This window comes from Chenopodium album, chromosome 8, assembly GCF_948465745.1.
Source record: "Chenopodium album chromosome 8, dcCheAlbu1.1, whole genome shotgun sequence".
In the NCBI taxonomy this organism is placed as follows: domain Eukaryota; kingdom Viridiplantae; phylum Streptophyta; class Magnoliopsida; order Caryophyllales; family Amaranthaceae; genus Chenopodium; species Chenopodium album.
The window spans coordinates 62,291,705-62,312,130 of record NC_137841.1 but is presented as its reverse complement, the minus strand read 5'-3'; the positions used below and the strand labels follow the sequence as shown (position 1 = coordinate 62,312,130).

Here is a 20,426-nt window from a genome sequence, read left to right as displayed (position 1 = left end):
ATCCGCCCCGCCCCGCCCCATTGACATCCCTAAATGTAATTAATAGCTGTAAAAGTAACAGTTAGATTAAGAGTGTAATCGAGGCTATAAAAGCGTAAATCACTAAGAGGCCTTTTTCTGATTTACTGAACTTGTTTATGAGAGAAGGAAATCAATTTCTGAATTGAACTGAAATTAAGATGAAGAGAACAGAACCTAAATCTAGTGATTTTGAGGGTTTACATTGGTTGCATGTTCAAATTTTGATACATACATAAGGTCCGGATCCACCCCTTCCTAATGCTAATTCTCCATTTTTCTTTGTACAAATTTATATTGATGAAGATAGTTTCGTTGTCATCAAATGCTTCTAGGATAATTAAGATGTACAATTGTCCACGAAAGGCTGAAATCTCCAACTTTTAATGGTCATGGATAATATAAAGATCATTTGTGATTAATGTGATCTATTTATAGGGAAACAACTCAAACAAGCTAGATTAGTGTTACATTTCTAAATTAAGTCATACATAAATGGCTACATGACTGATATGATTCAATGGTTTATATTGATATGAATAGTGATGGCGACCATCTATGATGGTTTTCATTCCTGTCTTATTTTCAGCTTGATACATACAACTATACAAGATGCAACAATGTAAATTCAATTGTTTGAAAATTACCAGATTAATTCATGAATATGGCATCACGGTCGTATCAAGGCATAATTCAACACATTAGAACAAAGGTATAATATAGAAGAGGAAGCACGAATCCATTTTATTTTCAAGTACTCAACTTCATCCAGACAATCAAACTCAATTGTTTCACACATAAAAGAAAAAAGTGACGTACATTAGCGCCATTAAGAGTCTTTGCCAGGAGATCGTACAGGCAAGTAAGAATAATGATACAAGTTAAGGCACATATACGGCACTGTCTCAAGAACACAGATAGGGATACAATTTCCGGATTTACCAGAGACTAATCTTAGAAGGCGCAAACACCAGCTGACGGCGAAGGCTCACTGGCATGAATAGATAGAGGGTCCCACTTCACCATATCACCGCAGTGCCCGCTACTGTTGACTGTGATCACCGGCGTCATTTTCGGTCCACCAATAGGAACTTCAGTTATGGCAGATTCTTTTGCAGCTTTTGCCTTCAAACGGTACCGCTCAGCCCTAGACCCAATAACCTGACCCAGTATTGAGGCTCCTATAGTAAATGCCATAGCTGTCTTAGGCATCAGGACACATTTCCTCAACATTCCTAAGAAGGGAACTGCTGCATGAACAGCTGCAAACCAAGCGGGTGAAAACTTCTTGGTGTGTTCTCTCCATATACCCAAGGGGACATTTGCTGCCATACCCAGGAGTCCAATCGCGAGCATTTTCGTGGGCAATGGTTGAGGCCGAAGGTTCTTTGCCAAGGCAGTACGAGCAAGAGCTGCTCGAGCCGCAACGATGGCTGGTGGGCACTCAAATTTCACACCAGGAGGGGGTTTAAAGACCTTTGCTACCAATGGTACAACACCACTTACAGCCCTATACGACTTGGCTATAGGACAATTTCCTGACTGCAGCCACTCATTACTCAATGCCTCGTGTTTTCCATTTCCCTATTATAAAAATGTAAGTTCAGCAGATGAGCAGAGTGATATATGTACAAGACTATAATCAAAACATCATTTAATGAATAAAATAGTTTGGTATTCGTGATGCGTACTATGAGTGATTCGTAATACATATATCAAGATCCCCCATTAGGTGCAAATGTTTAAAGCTTATCAATTGTAGGATATACTATCAGAAAATAATGTGGTAAGCGCAAATCAAATTGTTGGGTTAAATAACCGTGGAAAGGATGTAGGAAAAAAATCTTTGCTAATGGGGACAGAATGGTTGTTCCCACATGGTGTGCAAATAACTACTCCGTACAATGTATGGTATCACAACAAACAATTAGATTATAAGCAACCCACCCCACCCTCCAAAAACACAAAAACAGGACAGATTGACATAAATGGACCTAACTCGAGCAATGTTCCATAGAGAAGAATCAACCCTTCCAATCCCCAACCACAATAACCTTCCCTAAACCAAATGAGATGTAGAAGTAGTATAGCAATGACAGGAAAATACCTTTGATGATTCAGACTTTTTCTTCTGATTTTTCCACTTCTGAGAGAATGCATCAAAGCTAAATGGCCATCCGGCTCCAAATCCAGAAAGACTGATGGTGGCAGCCTTTGCAGCTAAAGGATTAAACTTTGGTGGAGACGGATCAATCTCTAAATTCTCAGTTTGCAAATGTGACCTCCCAGAAAGCGGTACAACTCCATTACGGCCATGGAATAGACTGAATGCCATGTCAAAATTGGGACCATCTTCAAAAATTGGGCCTTTGGATCCACCTCCCCGCACCTAAGCAAAAGCAGAGAGAGTTGAGCATGTTAGAAGAAATTCAATAGTCACAGAAGCTTATAGAGGAAGAACATGTCTTTTAGACTCTATAGTGTGATTTTTAATCCTAAGCACAAACTAGAACTATATCCAATTATTTCTTTTTGTGATTTTTATAAATATAAGATAATATGTGATCAAAGGTGTGCCTTGGCAAGTGTGTCCGGTCAAAGTGATGCAACTATTGAATAATAGAGTAAGTAGAAAATAACTCCGTAACTTTTTGATGAGCATGTGACTTACAGGAAGAGATAAGGCCAGAGAAGATGAAAAAGAAAAATGCGTTGGTGCATCAATATTCCTCAAAAATGGGCATCGAAGGATATCCTGGTCTGAAGGAAGTGACTCCCCAGCCAATTCTTTGAAGCAAAAGTCCATATCTCCAACGCAATAATTCAGCTGGTGAAAGAGGAAACAAAAATTGAGGAACTAAAAATCTCATTCATTATACAAGAAAGATGTTAAAAAAAAATACAAAAGTTTTGATCAGCAGTTAACTCATTCCTAGGACCATCACTAATCAGGTAATTTCAGCATAAAAAGAAGAAGAAAAAAAAAAAGGTATATCCATCAACACAAAGCAGTATCATGTAATTAAGTATTGCAAACAAGAGGAAAACAGCTTAGGACTACAAATCCTCAAATCAATGTGTAAATTCTAGACCTTTTCTAGAACCAATTCGGAAAGAAATGAAATGACTCCATCCATCTCAACAGCGAAAGCCATACAAGATTTTAATTAAACAGCACAATTGATAACAAGCACAAAAGGTAGCATTTACATGCCACAATTCTAAAAATGCAAGTAAACCCAAAGGCAAACACAAAGCTAGCACAAAAGGTTAAAATTGTGCAAGGAATAAAGTGAGAATTCGCTTCGCAAATTATACTAAACAAAAGCAACCAAGTTATAAATGAAAAGATCTTTCCCTAAAATGCATTACACATATGGAATTTGATCACTTGGGCAACTCTATAAATAGAATCAAAGAGTAAACACTTCAGTAACTCCTTTTTACAGAACGATAGAGTCGATTAACAAGGAAGCTGAGCACATAATTACAAAATACACTATCAATAAGTAGCTGAAAATGAAGCATATGGAACTTTAGGTACCTAAAAGATCAGATGTCTAAGCTCTCAACTATGAGGAGCCAAAGGTATATGAATATAAATGGCTATCAAAAAACATATAAACATTAGAATAAACATTATGCAATGTCTGCTATTACAGCATGTAACATGCTCCAAAATAAATTTTATATATGCTAAGCAACATGCTCCAATATTAACACAATTTTCAACATCATATGGTAAAACTCCAAATTCTCCCTTATATATAAAGATTGAGATTTTTCCAAATAAAATGATCAATCACTTTTGAAAATAAAATAAAAAAAGCACTCAAATAAAATTCAACATAATCAACATAAAACCCAGATTACCTTTGAATATCATAATATAATAAATTCAGAAATTAAATCAATTGAGGGTCAGAAAATCCTCAAACACGAAAACACAATAAAATGGCACAAATTATACGTCAACATCAATTTACGAAAATTCAAACCAAACCCAGAAGACCAGATCACATAACATGCATGCAAATCATAATTCTGATTTTATTTGACTTTTTTTTTGGGATAATATAACAATCAAATACAAACCCAATACCCAAATAAATAAAAATAAATTAACTAACTACCCAAAAATTACTGCATGTAAAATTGAACAAAAACCCAGAAAAATCAACAGAAATTGAAAGAACAACAAACCCACTGATCTATGAAAAAAAACAAAAAAACAGAAATTAGGGGATTACCTGAAATCGAATCAATGGGAATGAAAATTAAAATTCCTTGTAGGATTAATGAAATTAAGGAAGAAAAAAAGAATAAGAATAAAGGAGAAGAATCAATGGGTGGGATTGGGAAGATAAGAGGAGTAAGTATAAATTCTGGGTTAGGTAGGAATGAAGAAATTGAGGAGAGAGAAAGTAGGAAGAAGAAGGGAAGTGCCGTGCTTCCCACACGCCAACTACGATTTTGATAAAATGACAATTTAAAGTCAATTTTATTGCTGAGTCTCTTTTTATTAACTAAAAAAAACGTGTGCTACTTTAGTTGTATTTGTATTTTCTACATTCTCTATTTCTCTTTTTTAATTTTTTATTTTAATTGTTTTTTATTTTTTACAATCATTCTCTATTTCTCTTAATGTATGCAAAATGTGCATTAATAGTGTCCTCTCAGGGCGGGTAAAGGTGATCAGCAATGGCTCGGCTCACTAGCCCGACCTAAAAATAGGGCGAGCTTGGATAAGCTAAAAAGAAAATTTTTAGTTAAAATCCCGAAACCTGGTTTGAAAATTCCCAAAAAAGTCCGTTTTGGCCCGACAAACTATCCATTTAAGTTATCCACCACTCTCGTCAGAATGATCATATGATTGTATATATCTTACATGAAGCAAATCAAATAGTTGATTTGATAGCTAATGTGAGCCATTAGTCATTTAATTAGTGATAGTATGGACGTGATACCTTGTAACAATTATGGTTTATTTTCTATATTTATATTTGATGCATCAAAAACTTTTGTATACAATTACTTAATATTATTATACATCGAGATAACTTTTGTTGAATTTAATAAAATGTTTAATTTGTCTTGACGCAATAAGAATGTAATTATGAGTAGGGTCTTCCAATGTTTTAAATTTCGGGCCTGTTCACTTCAACTTAGTTCAGTTTAGTTTAGCTCCAATCAGTTCAGTTCAATTCTGTTCAGTGTAGTTCAGTTCACCTCCTAATTTTCTTCTTTCATAAAATATTCATTTAAGCTATATTCAGTTTAGTTCAGTTTACTTCAACTCCAAGCAGCTCAGTTCATTTCAGTAAATATGAACATACCCTTCAACATTATTATAAAAAAAAAAAAAAAAGGTCTATTATAATTCAACAGCATACTAACTATCTAATTCCATAACACACGATGTTGAAAAGTTCAAATACTCATTCAATATGTATGCGTTGATTGTTAAAAAAAAAAAAGGTAAGGGAGACTGGGAGAGTAGGGGATGAAGATTTATTGCTGTCATGATTGATGGTAGTATATTGCTGACATAGAGATAGCAAGAAATAATGAATTAAGATCCTATCAATCAATTTGTGATAATAAATGTACAAATTTTGATCTTATTTTCTCCAAAATTATGCTATTTTTCTTGATTCCAAGAATTTTTTTTTTTCTTATTTATTTTTTAATTGAGCAAGTATGTATCTATAATTGACACTCTAAAAAAAATATAAAATTGACTCTCCATTACATGGGCATAAATTGATTGTTGCTTGATTTAACCCTTTATAAATTAAAAATATATACGAGTATATATAAATTTTTATTTTTTATTTTATTTTATTTTTGACAAAAGCTATAATTTATTTATGAAGTATGTGATTCTTTATGATTTGATATGGTAATATTGTTGATTGAATATAATTAATTTGGTTTACTTTATTTGGATCATGCATGACTTTGGCTTGATTCGGGGCATGGCTTTTGCTTGATGTTCTTGAAATCAATTTTTTTTTTTTTTTTTTTTTTTTTTTGACAACGGATAAAAGACAGAAAAGCTATAACACACTACTATTAAAGCAAATAAAAAGGACAGCAGCTTCGCCTGCAATTAGGTGGGGCCGGTGGACACGTTGCCTGTCCGCCTTGTAAATCTCCCAATGTTGGAATGTGAAGCCTAAACGTCGTATCTCTTGAAATCAATCTTGATACGACAATATTGAATATTTTTGTAGTACTTTTCCTTTTTTTTGGGATAGTGCACTCCAATATACCCTTTTATATTCATTGACAACTTATAATGTCATGTTTAATTAGAGTTATCTTATAAAATTATTTAAGTAAATTTGAATCTATGTTCTAGAATATTGCAATCACTTTTGATACATTCTATTTTTAGTTTCATACAATTTTCTTTGTTAGATTTGTCTTGATGTATATACTTTGGTGATATTGAGTTTTTATTTTTGTATTGTTAATATTCAAAGATATTTATTGCTTAAATTGTGCTTCGGGAATGAAGTTGGATCCTCCACCTCATGGTTGGTTGCTATATTAGAAGGTTAAAGAAAGTATTTGTAAAGTATTGGATGAAACTTATGATGTGTTTAATATAACATACAATTTGTAACTTAGGGTCTGTTCTCATACGTTGAAATTCAGTTCAGTTCAGTTCAGTTCATATCATTTCAGTTCAGTTCAGTTCAGTTCAGCTCCTAATTTCCTTCTCTTATAAAATATTCATTTCAGTTCAGTTCAGCTCAGCTCAGTTCATTTCAGATCAGTTCAGTTCAGCTGAGTTCAGTCAATGAGAACATGCCCTTATTATGTGAAAAGCCAAAATTAGAGACTTATTGTTCAAAATCTAAGACTCATCATTTTCCAACATCTGTAACTTAAAATATGAGGGCATGTTCTCTTCAGTTTATTTTCAGTTCATTTTAGTTTAGTTTAGTTTTTTTTTTTAGTTCCTGATTTCTCCCTCTCATATAATATTCAGTTCAGTTTAATAAATCAGAATAGGCCTTGAGACTTTGCATTTCACCACACACTTTTTTTGTTGACAGGCACCACATACCATCTTATTTTGCTAAGGATTACGTTTTAATTATAAAATCATTTTTTTTTTGGTAATAACATTTTACTAGATGATGTGACTATAATCAGGGACGATTTCCCATAATATTGTTGAAATAAAAATCAATTCCCATAATACATTAATTTAAAAATAAATTCCCTACATAGTGTCCACGTAGGATCGTTTTTTTTGCTTTTGGTTCAACTTAAAACCGCTAATGGTAATAGCGGTTTTAAAAAAGAGACCGCCTCTAACAATAACAGGTTTGTTTGCGTCCTTGGTTAATTCACAAGGCATAGTCTACAGGAAAATTATTTCAAAGAGACCGCCTTTCAATACGACAGGTCTCTTTGTGTCCTTGTTAATTCTTAGCCCACAACAAGAAAAGAGAGCGCTGACAATTACACTTATAACTTCAAAGAGACCGCCTTTCAATAAAAACAGGTCTCTTTGACTTTATTTTACAAAAATTGCAAAACCGCTAATACCGTTAGCGGTTTTAAGTTGAACCGAAAACCAATCCTACGTGGACACTACTTTGGGAATTTGTTTTTAAAACGAAGCATAATGGGAATTAATTTCTATTTTAACAATATTAAGGGAAATCGTTCCTATAATCAGAGGAATAAATTATAAATGAAAAAAATTAAAAAGTGATTGTTAAAAAGAAAAAAGAAAGTGAGTTTAAAAGTCTGGTAAAAGTTCTATCTAGAATTGAACAAAGTTTCTTTTGTGCATTAATGAAGTTATATAATGTTAAAACATCAAAGAAAAATGGGTAATTCACCAGCATGCAGAATATATATACTAATAATATTATTTTGCAAGAAGATGGAGCAGAGCATATCTGTAACGATAAAAGTAGAATGAATTAAACAAAAGTCAAATAAAACTCCTACCACTTACCAAAACAACTTGTCATCACATGCTATGGCATCTTTCATTTTCCATTGTATAACAGACTTTGTCAAATTACAATTATTAAATTAAAATATTTCATAATTGGTTACAAATATTATTCAATGTATATTCCACATGTCAATAAAATATCAAAGATTGTCAACTTGCTAACACCTCTATCTTATTTTCGGGTATGCCTGGAGTTAGATGTATTTAAAGGTATTTGTTCTCATTTTATCAGTTTTGGAGATATTTAAATAAGCAAAACTAATAAATCAAGCAAAAAATATACATTCACAAAAACACATCTTACCCATTGGAAATGCATTAATCATATTTTGCTTAGTGGTTTTATTTTATTTTGTTTTATTTTATTTTTTCAAAAAAATTTAATGTTTTTATATTACTCTTCTTGCAGCTTTTGAACTAATCATATCAAATTAACATACTAAATTTAAGCAAATTGAACACAAAAGTATTTGCAGTCCTGCAACAGTATAGTTAAGAAGCAAAAATGAAATGTTCTGATAGATATACAAAAATTATCTGAATACCATAGTATTAGAAGTATTTAGGCTTAGAAATGAATATGGCCTCAATCAGACCTACCTGTTCACATACTTTCCAAAGGTTACATACTATTGTCTTAATCTTCCTTACTATCCTGAGAGTGCGGAAAATATGTGCAAACAAAAACATTGGAGGATTCAGTAGGCAAAAACGATGCAGATATCAGCTTCGATCAAGAACAAATCATTCTTCAGTTTGAGTCATATATGTGCAAAAAACTAAAGATGAAACTTGGCTTTTACTCTTTTAGTAATGAATGAAGATATCAACATCCTATGAACCATTCTGATCTTCAGCAGATCTCTTGTATTCTGGTTTCAATTCATAGCTCCCTTGATTAGATCCCTTGTTGTTGTACACACAAAGGTCTTTCAGTAAATCTTTCATGAATTGCTGCACAGAAACAAGAGTAAACACATGAGCTGATATGTCATTGTCAGAAAAGATTCTTGTATGTCACGGTGTCACCTAATTATCAAGAAGTATAAAAATCCAAGTAAGGTTGATTCTCACAAATTCTGTCTTCGAGGTCAAAAAATTTATCATGTAGTATTTTTATTTTATATTTTAATATTTAAGATAGGAAAACTTGGGAGAAATTAACACAGTAAAACCCTAAAGTGCAAATCAAACAGACAACTGAAACAGTTGCAGTTCTGCTATCTGAAGATCCGTCTTATGAGTACTCAGCTTAATTTTCTTTTAAATTAGACATATATAGGGCAATGATAGATGTCCTTATAACAGCTTCAAGGAGTCCCAATCCCCATTTAAATCTGTATACAATCCTTTTGATGAGTATAGACCTCAATAGACAACATAAATCCTTGACCTTGTAACTTACATAAATACAAACTAGATGGCCTGGGGTCACAGCACTTCTCCCATCCAGAGTAATTCATTACAAGGGAGAAATTGGCCAAACTTCATGAAAAGTGTAATATGTTGAAACCCAAATTAAATAAAGAAAAGACATTAAAGTTACGGGACACAATCTATAAAAAGCATTAGACTAAAAATCATTGTTTTATCAATGTTGAGAACCTAACAACAAACAAAATAGATCAATGTTTATATAAACCATTTCTGGCAGTAAGAAAAGAAAGAAAGTGTATGTCCACATCTAGGTATTTAAGCAAGAAACAAACCTCAGGTTGATCTGTCTTCTGGACCAGCTCTTTAAGAGTCCAGTTGGGTTGCTGTTCAAATAGTTTGAACATAATGTCTTCCATCTCTCCTCGATCCCTCCTAGTTCTCTTAGTTTCAGATCCTTTAACAACCACTTTCTTCTTCTCCTGTAACAGAAACAATCTTTTAAGATGAAATGACAAGCTAAACAAGCAATAGACAAAACAATACAGTATTACATGCACACATGTAACATTGACAAGGTAAAGTACAAGAAAGAACTTGTTCAACCTGAGTATGAGTGATCCCTGGCATAGGTATTATAGGCCTCTCATTGCCAATCACCTGGTTTGTAAACAGCACATCAGCCGATGGAAGAGTAGATTAATAAGGAGCATAGGGAAAAAAAAATCAGATCAATCAATAAAGAGGAAGTTACAAAGACCTGAATCTGTATAGTCTTTGTCATGGATCTGTCCGTTCGTTCACGACATAGTTTACCGTAGCTCTCAATTGCATCATAGTGAGGCCTCATGTCAAATTTGTTATGAATTTTCCCTTCAACACTTATCTTCCCTGTAAGTAGTGGAGGGCAGTCATAACAGGTACATTATAATGGCTGTTGAGCTGTTCTTACCATCCTAAATACAAATTCTACATCACAAGACATGCACACAAAAACAACAGAGTAAAATAAACCAATTTTTTTTGCAATGATTTACAAGCTAAAATTTCTGCCAAGACATAAAGCAAATCAGGCTATAAAGTATTAATATCTGTGGGAAGGAACCATCAACCATGGCATGTTTTAGTTTCATTCAAAGGAGATTATTAAGTCTAAATTTCCAGCTTAGATATCTTCAGATAATTTTTAGACGGTCAACCGGCCATTTAGCAGGATTACAAAATAGAAAATTGTAACATAACATAAATCTTAAAGTATTCTACGAAATTATTTAGTTTCTATTTCCTTAACTGCGGAATATTTTAATTTAAAAAACCCTTAAATAAAAGAACATTCCCTCACATAAAATAACAGAGGCATACATACTCCATAGACATAAGTTTCTGATGATTGGCTACAATTAGCAGATATATTCTGAATTTTCCCAATTAATTTCCTCATAACAGAGAATTTATGCTGTTCAGACTTCAGAACATGACAAATTTGTAACCAAGCAAACAAAAGACATTGTACAGAGAGTAGACAGCACATAAATTAATGCCAAAATATGTATTTTTCAAATCAGGAAAAAGCTGGCTTATAGTAGCACCAATATGCTCTAGAAAAGACAGATTAGCCTATGTACTCACCTTCGTTCTCTGAAAAGACAGACATTGGAACAATTTCCTTAGACATGTCCATAGAGAAACACTTAGGCACATTTCCCAAATCAGAGCCAGACAATTCCATGGTGAACTGATCATAATATAAACAATGTATCAAATTTTAGAATTGTGACAGCAAAGGAGACGAACAAATATGAAATCCCATAAATTCTCCAGACTTGCTTAAGTGAATATACAAATGAATATTATCCAATTAAAGTTCTCATTTGGTCATTCACTCATTAAAACTTCCTCCGTCTCTAAACAATAGACCACTTTTTACTTTAGTAAGTTTAAGTTTTACTTTCCATCAATACCATACTCAAATCAAGAATCCTGAAAAGTTGATAGTGAAAGAAAGTTACAGAATTTAGATTCGATTTGTCAGACCTTCAATCATAAGTGACATACTAGTTGGGATGGAGACTGTGGAGACAAATAAAGTGAGTAGGAATACTTTGGATTTGATTATACAACAAGGTATACAGACAACCAAAAAAAATAAGAACCATAATCATGCATCCGTGGAAGAACGAGTATCCAAAGTAACTCAATGTGCAATGGAGGACAAAATCTAAAAAGCCCTGTTTTGAGTTGTCAGTAAAATTCTTAAATATATCTCAGACTAATAACATAGTCTAACAATACCAGGTGCTGTTATCAAATAGACTAATAAAACTGAACTCCTTAGCCCAAATACTTGAGATAAAAAAGCCCAAAATAAAATAGAACAGGTATCAACTAGACTAATGATAAATTTTGATTCCTAAAACAGGTCCCACAGTGTCTACACTCTTTAGAATAAAGAAAAAGTGTTAAAACTTGCCCATAAGCTGATTAAACATAATGTCAACAATTCCTAGGGGTGTACTGTCATGCAAAAACATTAGACTAATGAAAAATTGTAGATTCCTTTGGCAGTATCTAAATATTATAAAGTGTATAAAATCAACAATCATCAATAAATAATGTAATGTAATCAATACTTTCTAAAAGATATTCATCCAATCAGCTCAAGCAAAGAATCATATTATCTGATACATTACACAGTAGACCCCACTGCAAGAAACTATACAAAAAAGGGGAGATCATAATCATAAGTATAAACACGGTGCGCTTGAGGTTCCATGGCACAGATGATCTGGAACAAAATACATGTTCCTACGTTCATCTCAGAATCTAAGTATCCTAATGTTTCCATCTCATTCCATTTGTTTGCAAGTCCATAGACCGGAAAACTTAATAGTTAGTTACATACTCGTAGTATCAGCACACATTTTGGTGCTGTTATATCATCAAATCCTCCCATGACACCGACCATAGCAAACCATGTGAGTGACTAACTTGAATAATTTATTGGGACCATATACAATCCCAAATTACATACTCCAAGCACATAATTTTATAATATAAGGTCCCAACAAAAAGAAAAGGCACAAGGACAACCAATATGTCCTCCATCAAACAAAGCAATATAATTCATCTCCTCTCCACAAAAAAGCACACAATCAACCAGAAAAATAAAATGTCGTATGGGTTTAGAGAGGTCCAAATGTACGCAACTACTCGTTCTTGATAACGATCATTCCCTCTATATTCTTGCAAGTACAATAAATGTAATTCAATTGTACAAGAATTACAACAAGGGTTACGAATATATTGTCCTTCTGATACATAGCATACACTGTCTTACACTACCAATGCAACATTATATCATAATAGTTCATTTCATAACACTAATTACAATACTAATGCAACTTCACCTAATTACAATCACATTTCAAAATAAGTGTGAAAATTGCTTTATAATATACATAAACATCATCAATTCATCATTTTCCTAATTTTTCTTCCTCAAACCCCAGAAAAAAGCCACTCTTAAAAATTCATCCAAATATAAAACCCACATTATAATTGAAATAATTCATAAAACAAAAAAGAACCCAGAAAAGTACAAAGAAAAATAAACCCACCCATCACCCTTCGTCCAGAAATTAGTGCACATCAAAACCCTAGAATCAAATTTCAAATTAAATCAAACAATTCTCAAAATGCAAGAAATTACAAAATCAAAAAACAGAAGGAACCCTAAGAAATGGCGGCAATGCAGGAGGAGAGAGAAACGAAACCTGACGAATAGAGGGGTCTTCAGGGTCAGAGCAAAGAGGATCAATGGAAACGATAACTTTAGCAACAGGTAAATCGTTGGGAACAGAGGAAGATTGAAGAGCGCGCGAAACAACAGAAGGGCATTTCATCAACCACACTGCTTTATCTGCCTTGCTAGTGTCAACGTACCCACTATTACCACTATCACCTTCCTCCATTGTTGCAGATTTCTGAAGAGAGAGAAAATGAGAGAGAGTGGCAATGGCGGATTGATGGGTCTTGTTAGAGAGAGTGTTGATGTAAAAAAAGGGTGAGATTGTTGGTTTATTTATAGTGGTGATGGAAATTTTTCACGGTATGGTGGATTGGATTTGTCTGTTATATTATCTTTTTTTATGACATTTGTGGGTCCTTTAGGATTTCTGGGCCCACTTCTTGTCCAACATGTAAAAGCCTTCTGCTTAGGTGGCGAATCGGTTTTAAAAAAGAATTGCGGATAAGAGGTGAAGGTGATTTGTATGTAATTGTAAGCTCAAGAGTTGAGAAAGATCACCTAAAGTTGAAATTAAAAATAGAGGATGAAGTAAATCGAATGATCCATATCGAGAAATGATAGAATATTTTGTGAGATTTAGCATAATGTCTGCTAAGTGCTAACATTATTAACAAATACGGAATACTTTCCTTTAAACAATATACAGTACAATTATATATTAGTTATATTAAAACTGTCAGCTTAGAGAGAAAACAATAAAGTGAAGATATTTAGACAACATATATTTCCCCTCTGCTTCTCTTTCTCTTAGCTCTACCCTTCATCTCCTCTCTAGCTTCATCCTTTAGTCCCTTAGCTCGTTTATAATGGTGGGAAATCCTTGGTTTGATCCACTATTGTTGCTTTGGGTTTCGTCTTCCTTACGTCATTAGTCTACTTCTTGATGAGGAACTCTTGAACTCCTAACAATGGCACAATTGTCCATTCACTTTTATCGCACTTGAAAAAACAAATGTCATAACACATTTTGTATTTCATTATACTTAGATAGTATCACCATTATACTAACAACTTTATTAAGTGATATCAACGAACGTAAAAATGTTTTGTTGGTATCGATATGATTTGTTGTTGGTATTATGTGAAATACCAATGTGTGCTATTAAAGGACTAACAATTAGAGTCCAAGAATTCCTCCTTAATATCAATCCATGACTTAGTACTCACTTCGTTTTCAAATAATCACCATGTATAATATTTTAGTCAATTCCCAGATAACTGTCTTACTTTTAATAGAAAAAAAAAAAAAAAAAAAAAAAAAAACATCTTACCCAACTCATACACATTGTGGGGCCCACTACTAATTATCCTACTCACAACCTCTTTCTTCCTATTTTATATTCTCATGGGGAATTTCTCGGCCTCAAAGAACTATAGTCTTGGACTCAAGTAAGGGTGTAAATGTAATTCTTCCAATTAATAGAAGAGCAAGAGAATAATGGTGGACCCCATCCTGATTATTATTAGTTGAATTAAAAAAAAAGGTAAATAAAAAGGCAAAGTTCAAAAGTTAAAAAAGGGGTTGAAATAGGAGAGAGAAAACGAAAAGGAATGAGAAAGAGTAGTGAGTTCAAATAGGAGAGAGAATTGGTGGAAATTCAAATTCTTTTGCAGTGTTTTATTAAGTGGAAAGAAGAATAAAATTTGGAAATGATAATGCAATGAATTGTTGGGAAGAAAAATGAATCTCCCCCGCTATGAATGAATTTGTCAGAAAAAACAACCAAAGATAGACAAAAAATGACAAGGGAGCGCACAAATCTGTCCTCAATTTTAACACATTGATTTATTTTTTTTTAAATTTGCTTTTTAATTATGAAGTGTTGTACAAAGGAGGGCCCCACTGATGAATGTCATTTATGGCACTCATATGGTAGCATTTTAGGACGTTTTCCTTATATTTTATGGCCTTGTTTGGTGAAAAGCTGAAAGTTGAAAGGTAAAGCTGATTGTATTAGCTGATTTTGACTAGCTGATTGTATTAACTGATTTGACTAACTGATTGTATTAGTTGATTATATAAAAGTGTTTGGTAAACTACTATTAGCTTATAGGTATTTACTTTTGTAAAATGACCAATAAGCCCATTGACATATATGTATATAAAATTGAAGAAATTATTAATCCCACTAAAAGTATTTAATTTATCAAGAGAATCTCTTTATTTCTATATTAGTGTATTATTGTAATTCACTACTACAACTAGTTTTTTTTTTTTTGTTTTTTTGTTTTGTTTTGTTTTTTTTTTTTTTTTTTTTAAGATTTACAAATTCATGTTGTTTTGTTTTTATTTATTTATTTATTCAATTTAAGATTTTGGATAGACATTTTAAAAAGTTATCAATTTACCAACTCTTAAGTTTATCAATAATTGAGGAGAAAAAATAAACCACAATACCCAACCCATTACTTTTCTCATACGTAATGAATAACCCCTTCTTCTGTTATTCATTTTCCCCGTAATGAATAACCCCTTCTTCTGTTCTTCATTTTCCCCAAACCAATTTCACCATTTTTATCTCCTTTTTTTTGTTGTGAAAAAAAAAAAAAAAATCAATCATGCTAATGCTCCATCATCCTATCTCTTTATCAAAAACAATTGAAAGAAAATCAAAACTATTGACATCTATTTTCAGATCTGACTACTCCCAACAAGTGCCGGGGCTAAAATTGCAAAAAAAATTTGAGTTTTGCTGGCCCTAAAGCTTGAAACTGGGTCTCGTACACAGAGCATGAGTGTTCTAACCAATACTCCAACTATAATCTTGTGATATTATATCCAACTTAATTACATATATCTGAATTTGGGGGCCCCTCAAATTTGGGGGCCCAGTTCCGTCGACCACCTCGCTCCGGCCCAGAACTGCCCCTGCTCCCAATTATGAAGGTAAAATTTAGTTATCCTTCAACTTCAATATTATTCTCAATTCTGGATCAAGAATTAAAACATGCATACCTCTATTTAAAGTTAGACTTGGTGAAAGATGGAGAAATTCTTCTGCATGTAGAATTGTAGATTAAAGGGTTTTTTTTTTTTTTTTTTTTTTTTTTTTTTTTTTTTTTTACCGTAAATAATGGTTAATTGTTATTTTTACCCTTTTTTTTTTAATTAATAGGTTTTTGATTAATTGAATTTTATTAATTGATTTCAAGAACCATGATTTATTGCATTCAGTTTTTGGGCATTTGTGTAATTATGCAAAGAATCAAATAAGCTATTTTGTAAACACTGGGGTAAGGAGCGTTTCCGAATTAAGCTGATTCATGCCAATCAGTTAATGTGACCCGCTGTTTACCAAACACCTCAATTAGATGATTGGTTTGGTCAAATCCTCCAAATGTGCTGAATAAGCTCTTTTTGGCTCAATAAGCTAATAACCAAACGCATCGTATAGCTTTTCTCTTTAAATAATGCTTTAGTTTCGTTCTTTTATGATTTAGTTTCCTCATTCCCCTTATTTTGCGATTTCTTGCATTTTAAGGGTATTTTTGTCTTTTCCATTTTACTTGCCCTAGTTTATTTCATCAGAGGACTTGCTTGGGCCTCGGGATTCATTTTGGAAGGCTCTCCAAGTTTTTTGGATGCTTGGGACAAGGTTTCACACTATTCGGTTGGCAAGTGTGCAAGATAAGAGGCAAGTTCCCACTATTGGCTTTAGCACTCTCGAGCATCACAATCATCGCATGTCTTGGCCATGAACACGCAAAAATAGAGTTTAAAGGCTGCCTTCCTCGTGGGTATCACATGAGAGTGTCGATTATAGGTATGCATGAGAGCGCTAGGACCGAAGCTTCACACAAAGGGGCAATGAGCTAGCAACAAGGGGAGTCGCGCGCCGAGCATACAACAAGGGTGTGCGCGCGCATACCCCCCTGTGCGTGCGCACGGGGCTGCTGTGCGTGCGCACCACGACCTCCCCTCCCCTTACTTTTCTCTTGCTTTAAATGCCTTTGACTTTTCCATTTTAGGGGATGACGTTTTTCTAGTACTTGATATATTTTTCCAGATTTAGTAGAGAGAGAAACACTTGAATACTTGATTAAGCCTAGATTTCTTCCTTAATCAATGATAATTAGTGAGATTTTCTTCCCTTGATTTTATCTTTTGCTTGATTCTACCTTTAATTCTTGTATGACTGATTTGATTGTTGATCTTTGGTTTGAAAGTTTGTTTGATTTGATTTTCTTCTTGATCTGATTAATCTTGAAATGATGATGTTTGTGATTCAATTTGTTTTTTTTTTTCAATCTTATTATGTCTAGTGAGTAGATTAGTAGTTAGGGAGAAGGGGAAGCATGCTTGATTGATGATCATTGCTAGTTGATGATTCTTGATTGATTGAATTGTTGCAATTAAATTGGTTAATATAGTGTGCATGTGATTGATTTGAATAGGAGTGATCAACCTTGATGATTAATCTAGATTGCTTTGTAATTTCCAATGAAATGAACCCTTGATTTGGGAATTGCTTTAATTGATTGAATTTGATTGTGATTTTCCTTGTTAGTCATTCATAGTGAACTCTAGCTTGACTTATAGGAGAAAGCTCTTAAATCCTATTGATTGCAACTATTGTTTTCCTTTGCAACGCTTGAATCGATTGAGTTCTTCGTCGTTTGGCATGATCATTGAGCTTGCATGTGGAACCTTAATCCCTAGTGTTTACCATGTTGCTTTTCTTCATTGCTTAGTTGATTGAAATTTTAGTTACACCACGAATTACCTCTCATTCTTCGAAGTAGCTTAACTATAGGCTATAGCATTCTCCCCCTCATTCCTCGTGGTTCAACTCGGACTTGCCCTATATTAGGAGTAAGTTTGATTTTCTTTATTGTTTGATTGGAGGTGCTTTAGATTTCAATGGCCTAAATTTCCCCACATCACTCACCCCTTGAATCCTTAAGGACTAAAGTTCTTTGAGGCTGAGAATTTCTCCATATAACAACATTAAATCTTACATTAACTTTTACTCCCTTAATAAAACTTTTTATTTGTATTCTTTTATCCACGATCTATCATAAAATACTTTATACCGATATTTACTTAAATATGCGTGCTCAAACCCTTATAACTTTTAAATAATTGAAAAAAATGTCGTAAAATGGACGTCTAACCCCTATTCAATGCAATTAAAATGTCATTGGCCAATTCATTAGGTCATTACTTGTAGGTAGACCTGGAAAACGGGTCGTACGGGTCGGGTCAATCAATATTCAGGTCGGGTCGATTCAGGTTTCGGGTTAATGGTATGGTCGGGTACGCGGGTCAAGTTTGGGTCGGGTCAAATCGTGTATTAGGTCAACTTCGGGTCTAGTTAAGTCGGGTCGGGTCAATTTCGAGTCGGGTATGGGTCGGGTCAGCTTTGTGTTCGGGTCAATTTCGAGTCTACGTTTTCGGGTCACGGGTCGGATCATTCGAGTCGGGTCAGGAATGCCAGCTTTATTTGTAGGAGTAATGACAGTATGACACTATCCTTTTTAGTGACAAACATTATGCAAGAAGGCAAAAATCTACTAGTAAAACAGTTTTCTCTATCCCAAGAGGCCAAGATTGATTTTGGAGATAGTTATAATCATAGCTAACCAAGTTGCTAATCTACAGTCAAGATAGTGCAATAGAAATAAGGATTTTTTTTTTTTTTTTTAATCCAAAAAATATTTGACAACTTTTTGTCCATAACAACCTTATAATTTTTTTTTCCCCATAACTACCTTCAAAAGATGTTTTCTTTGTTGACCACTACCTAAATTTTTTTTTTTTCACACATTGACCTTATTTTTCAGGTCACTTAAGTCATGTGCAAGGCACATGTTTTGTTCTTTTATGATTTTGTTTAATTTTCCCCCATTTTTATCCATTTTCTCTCTCTTCTTATTTTGCCCATATCATCTCTTTCACTTTCTTCTCTGTACTATCATACCCCAAAAATTCAGAGTGTAACAAACACCATGAAAGGACACTAGTGATCAATTGATGATGGGTTTGAAATTCAAAGTAGTGCAAAAAACAATTTCACATATCTTACGATTCGTCCCCGTCAAACCCACTTTATAATTCCGTCCCCTCCACCGTGGTTGTGGTACGTTGTGAGGGCCTCTACCACTCGAACACTTTGTCCGTCGTTTTTACGAAATTCAAGTAACAATTCGAACCGAATTTTGTGAATTTTCGAAATTTTGGTAATTTTGTCAATTTTTGAAATTTTGTGAACCAAAGACTCGAACACTTCCTATTGACATTTAGGTTTTACAAAAGAAATAAAAAATTAAAAATTATTAAACATAAATCATTCAAGTGAACCAAATATTCTGCTAAAAGATAAACATCTAACAATTATCAATTGTAAATTTCAAAGAAAACCCACCAAATTTAAGAGAGAGAAAATAAATAAAACCCACCAAATTAAAAGAAGAAAAAAAAAAAATCAGGAAACCCACTAAATTGAAGAGAGAGAAATACCATTTTGTTGAAAATGAGTTACAACAATTGGGGTTTTAGGGGACATTTACGTTTTCATGCGATTAACTTTAAAAAATAAATGCAAACAAAATTAATTGATGTAGTGTGTGTTTTTAGGGAGGATATGAGTTGAGATTTGAGAAATGAAGTATCTGATTTGTGGAAGAGAGAGAAAAGGGAAAAAATTAAACAAAATCATAAAAAATAAAAACATGTGTTCTACACATGACTTTAAGTGACCTGAAAAATAAGGTAAATGTCTGAAAAAAAAAATTTAGGTAGGGGTCAAAAGAGAACATTTTTTTAAGGTAGTTATGGACAAAATAAAAAAAATTATAAGGTAATTATGGACAAAAAGTTATCAAATAAAGGCAGCAATTTTGGACAAAAAATCCTAGAAATAAAGTTTAAAATGCACGAGACACCAAGGTGCTATTTTCGCATTAATTGCTACTTCATCAATCTTCGCAAAGCATCGGAAATTTGAGGCATTACCATTATGCTATGGTGCATAATAATGGGGAGGTGATACTTGCAGCTGGCAATAAGTAGCCTTCAAAAGTCAGTGTCTGTCCCGTTGTATCTTGTATTCATGAATCCGTTTCAGGTTCTCGGGAAGAGGAGAAGGAAGACAGTGCTAGAGAAGATGCTTATGGAGGAAGAGTAGCTCACTTACGCTGAGATACAATGCACTTAAATAAATCCATCCTAAAAGAGCCTTACCAGCTGTTGTAGAGAGAAAAACTCGTAAAGCCACAGCTGAGCTAGAACTCATCAAC

The 20,426-nt window shown here is 33.4% G+C and overlaps 2 protein-coding genes across 2 annotated transcripts; both read right to left on the bottom strand.

The window, feature by feature from the left end:
* Window positions 1-733: 733 nt before the first annotated feature.
* LOC145641942 (uncharacterized) lies at window positions 734-4,503 on the bottom strand. Its single transcript, XM_081692973.1, has 4 exons — window positions 4,269-4,503; window positions 2,690-2,845; window positions 2,126-2,407; window positions 734-1,602 (listed from the first exon to the last, which is right to left on the bottom strand). Exons 2-4 carry the CDS (start codon window positions 2,822-2,824, stop codon window positions 973-975), a joined length of 1,047 nt encoding a protein of 348 aa, XP_081549099.1. The 5' UTR covers window positions 2,825-2,845; window positions 4,269-4,503; the 3' UTR covers window positions 734-972.
* A 3,965-nt stretch (window positions 4,504-8,468) lies between these two features.
* On the bottom strand, window positions 8,469-13,459 carry LOC145556214 (uncharacterized). The gene is made up of 6 exons (XM_081617864.1): window positions 13,153-13,459; window positions 11,009-11,114; window positions 10,140-10,270; window positions 9,986-10,039; window positions 9,715-9,861; window positions 8,469-8,959 (listed from the first exon to the last, which is right to left on the bottom strand). The coding sequence occupies exons 1-6, from the start codon at window positions 13,348-13,350 to the stop codon at window positions 8,840-8,842; spliced, it is 756 nt and encodes a 251-aa protein (XP_081473990.1). The 5' UTR covers window positions 13,351-13,459; the 3' UTR covers window positions 8,469-8,839.
* Window positions 13,460-20,426: the final 6,967 nt, after the last annotated feature.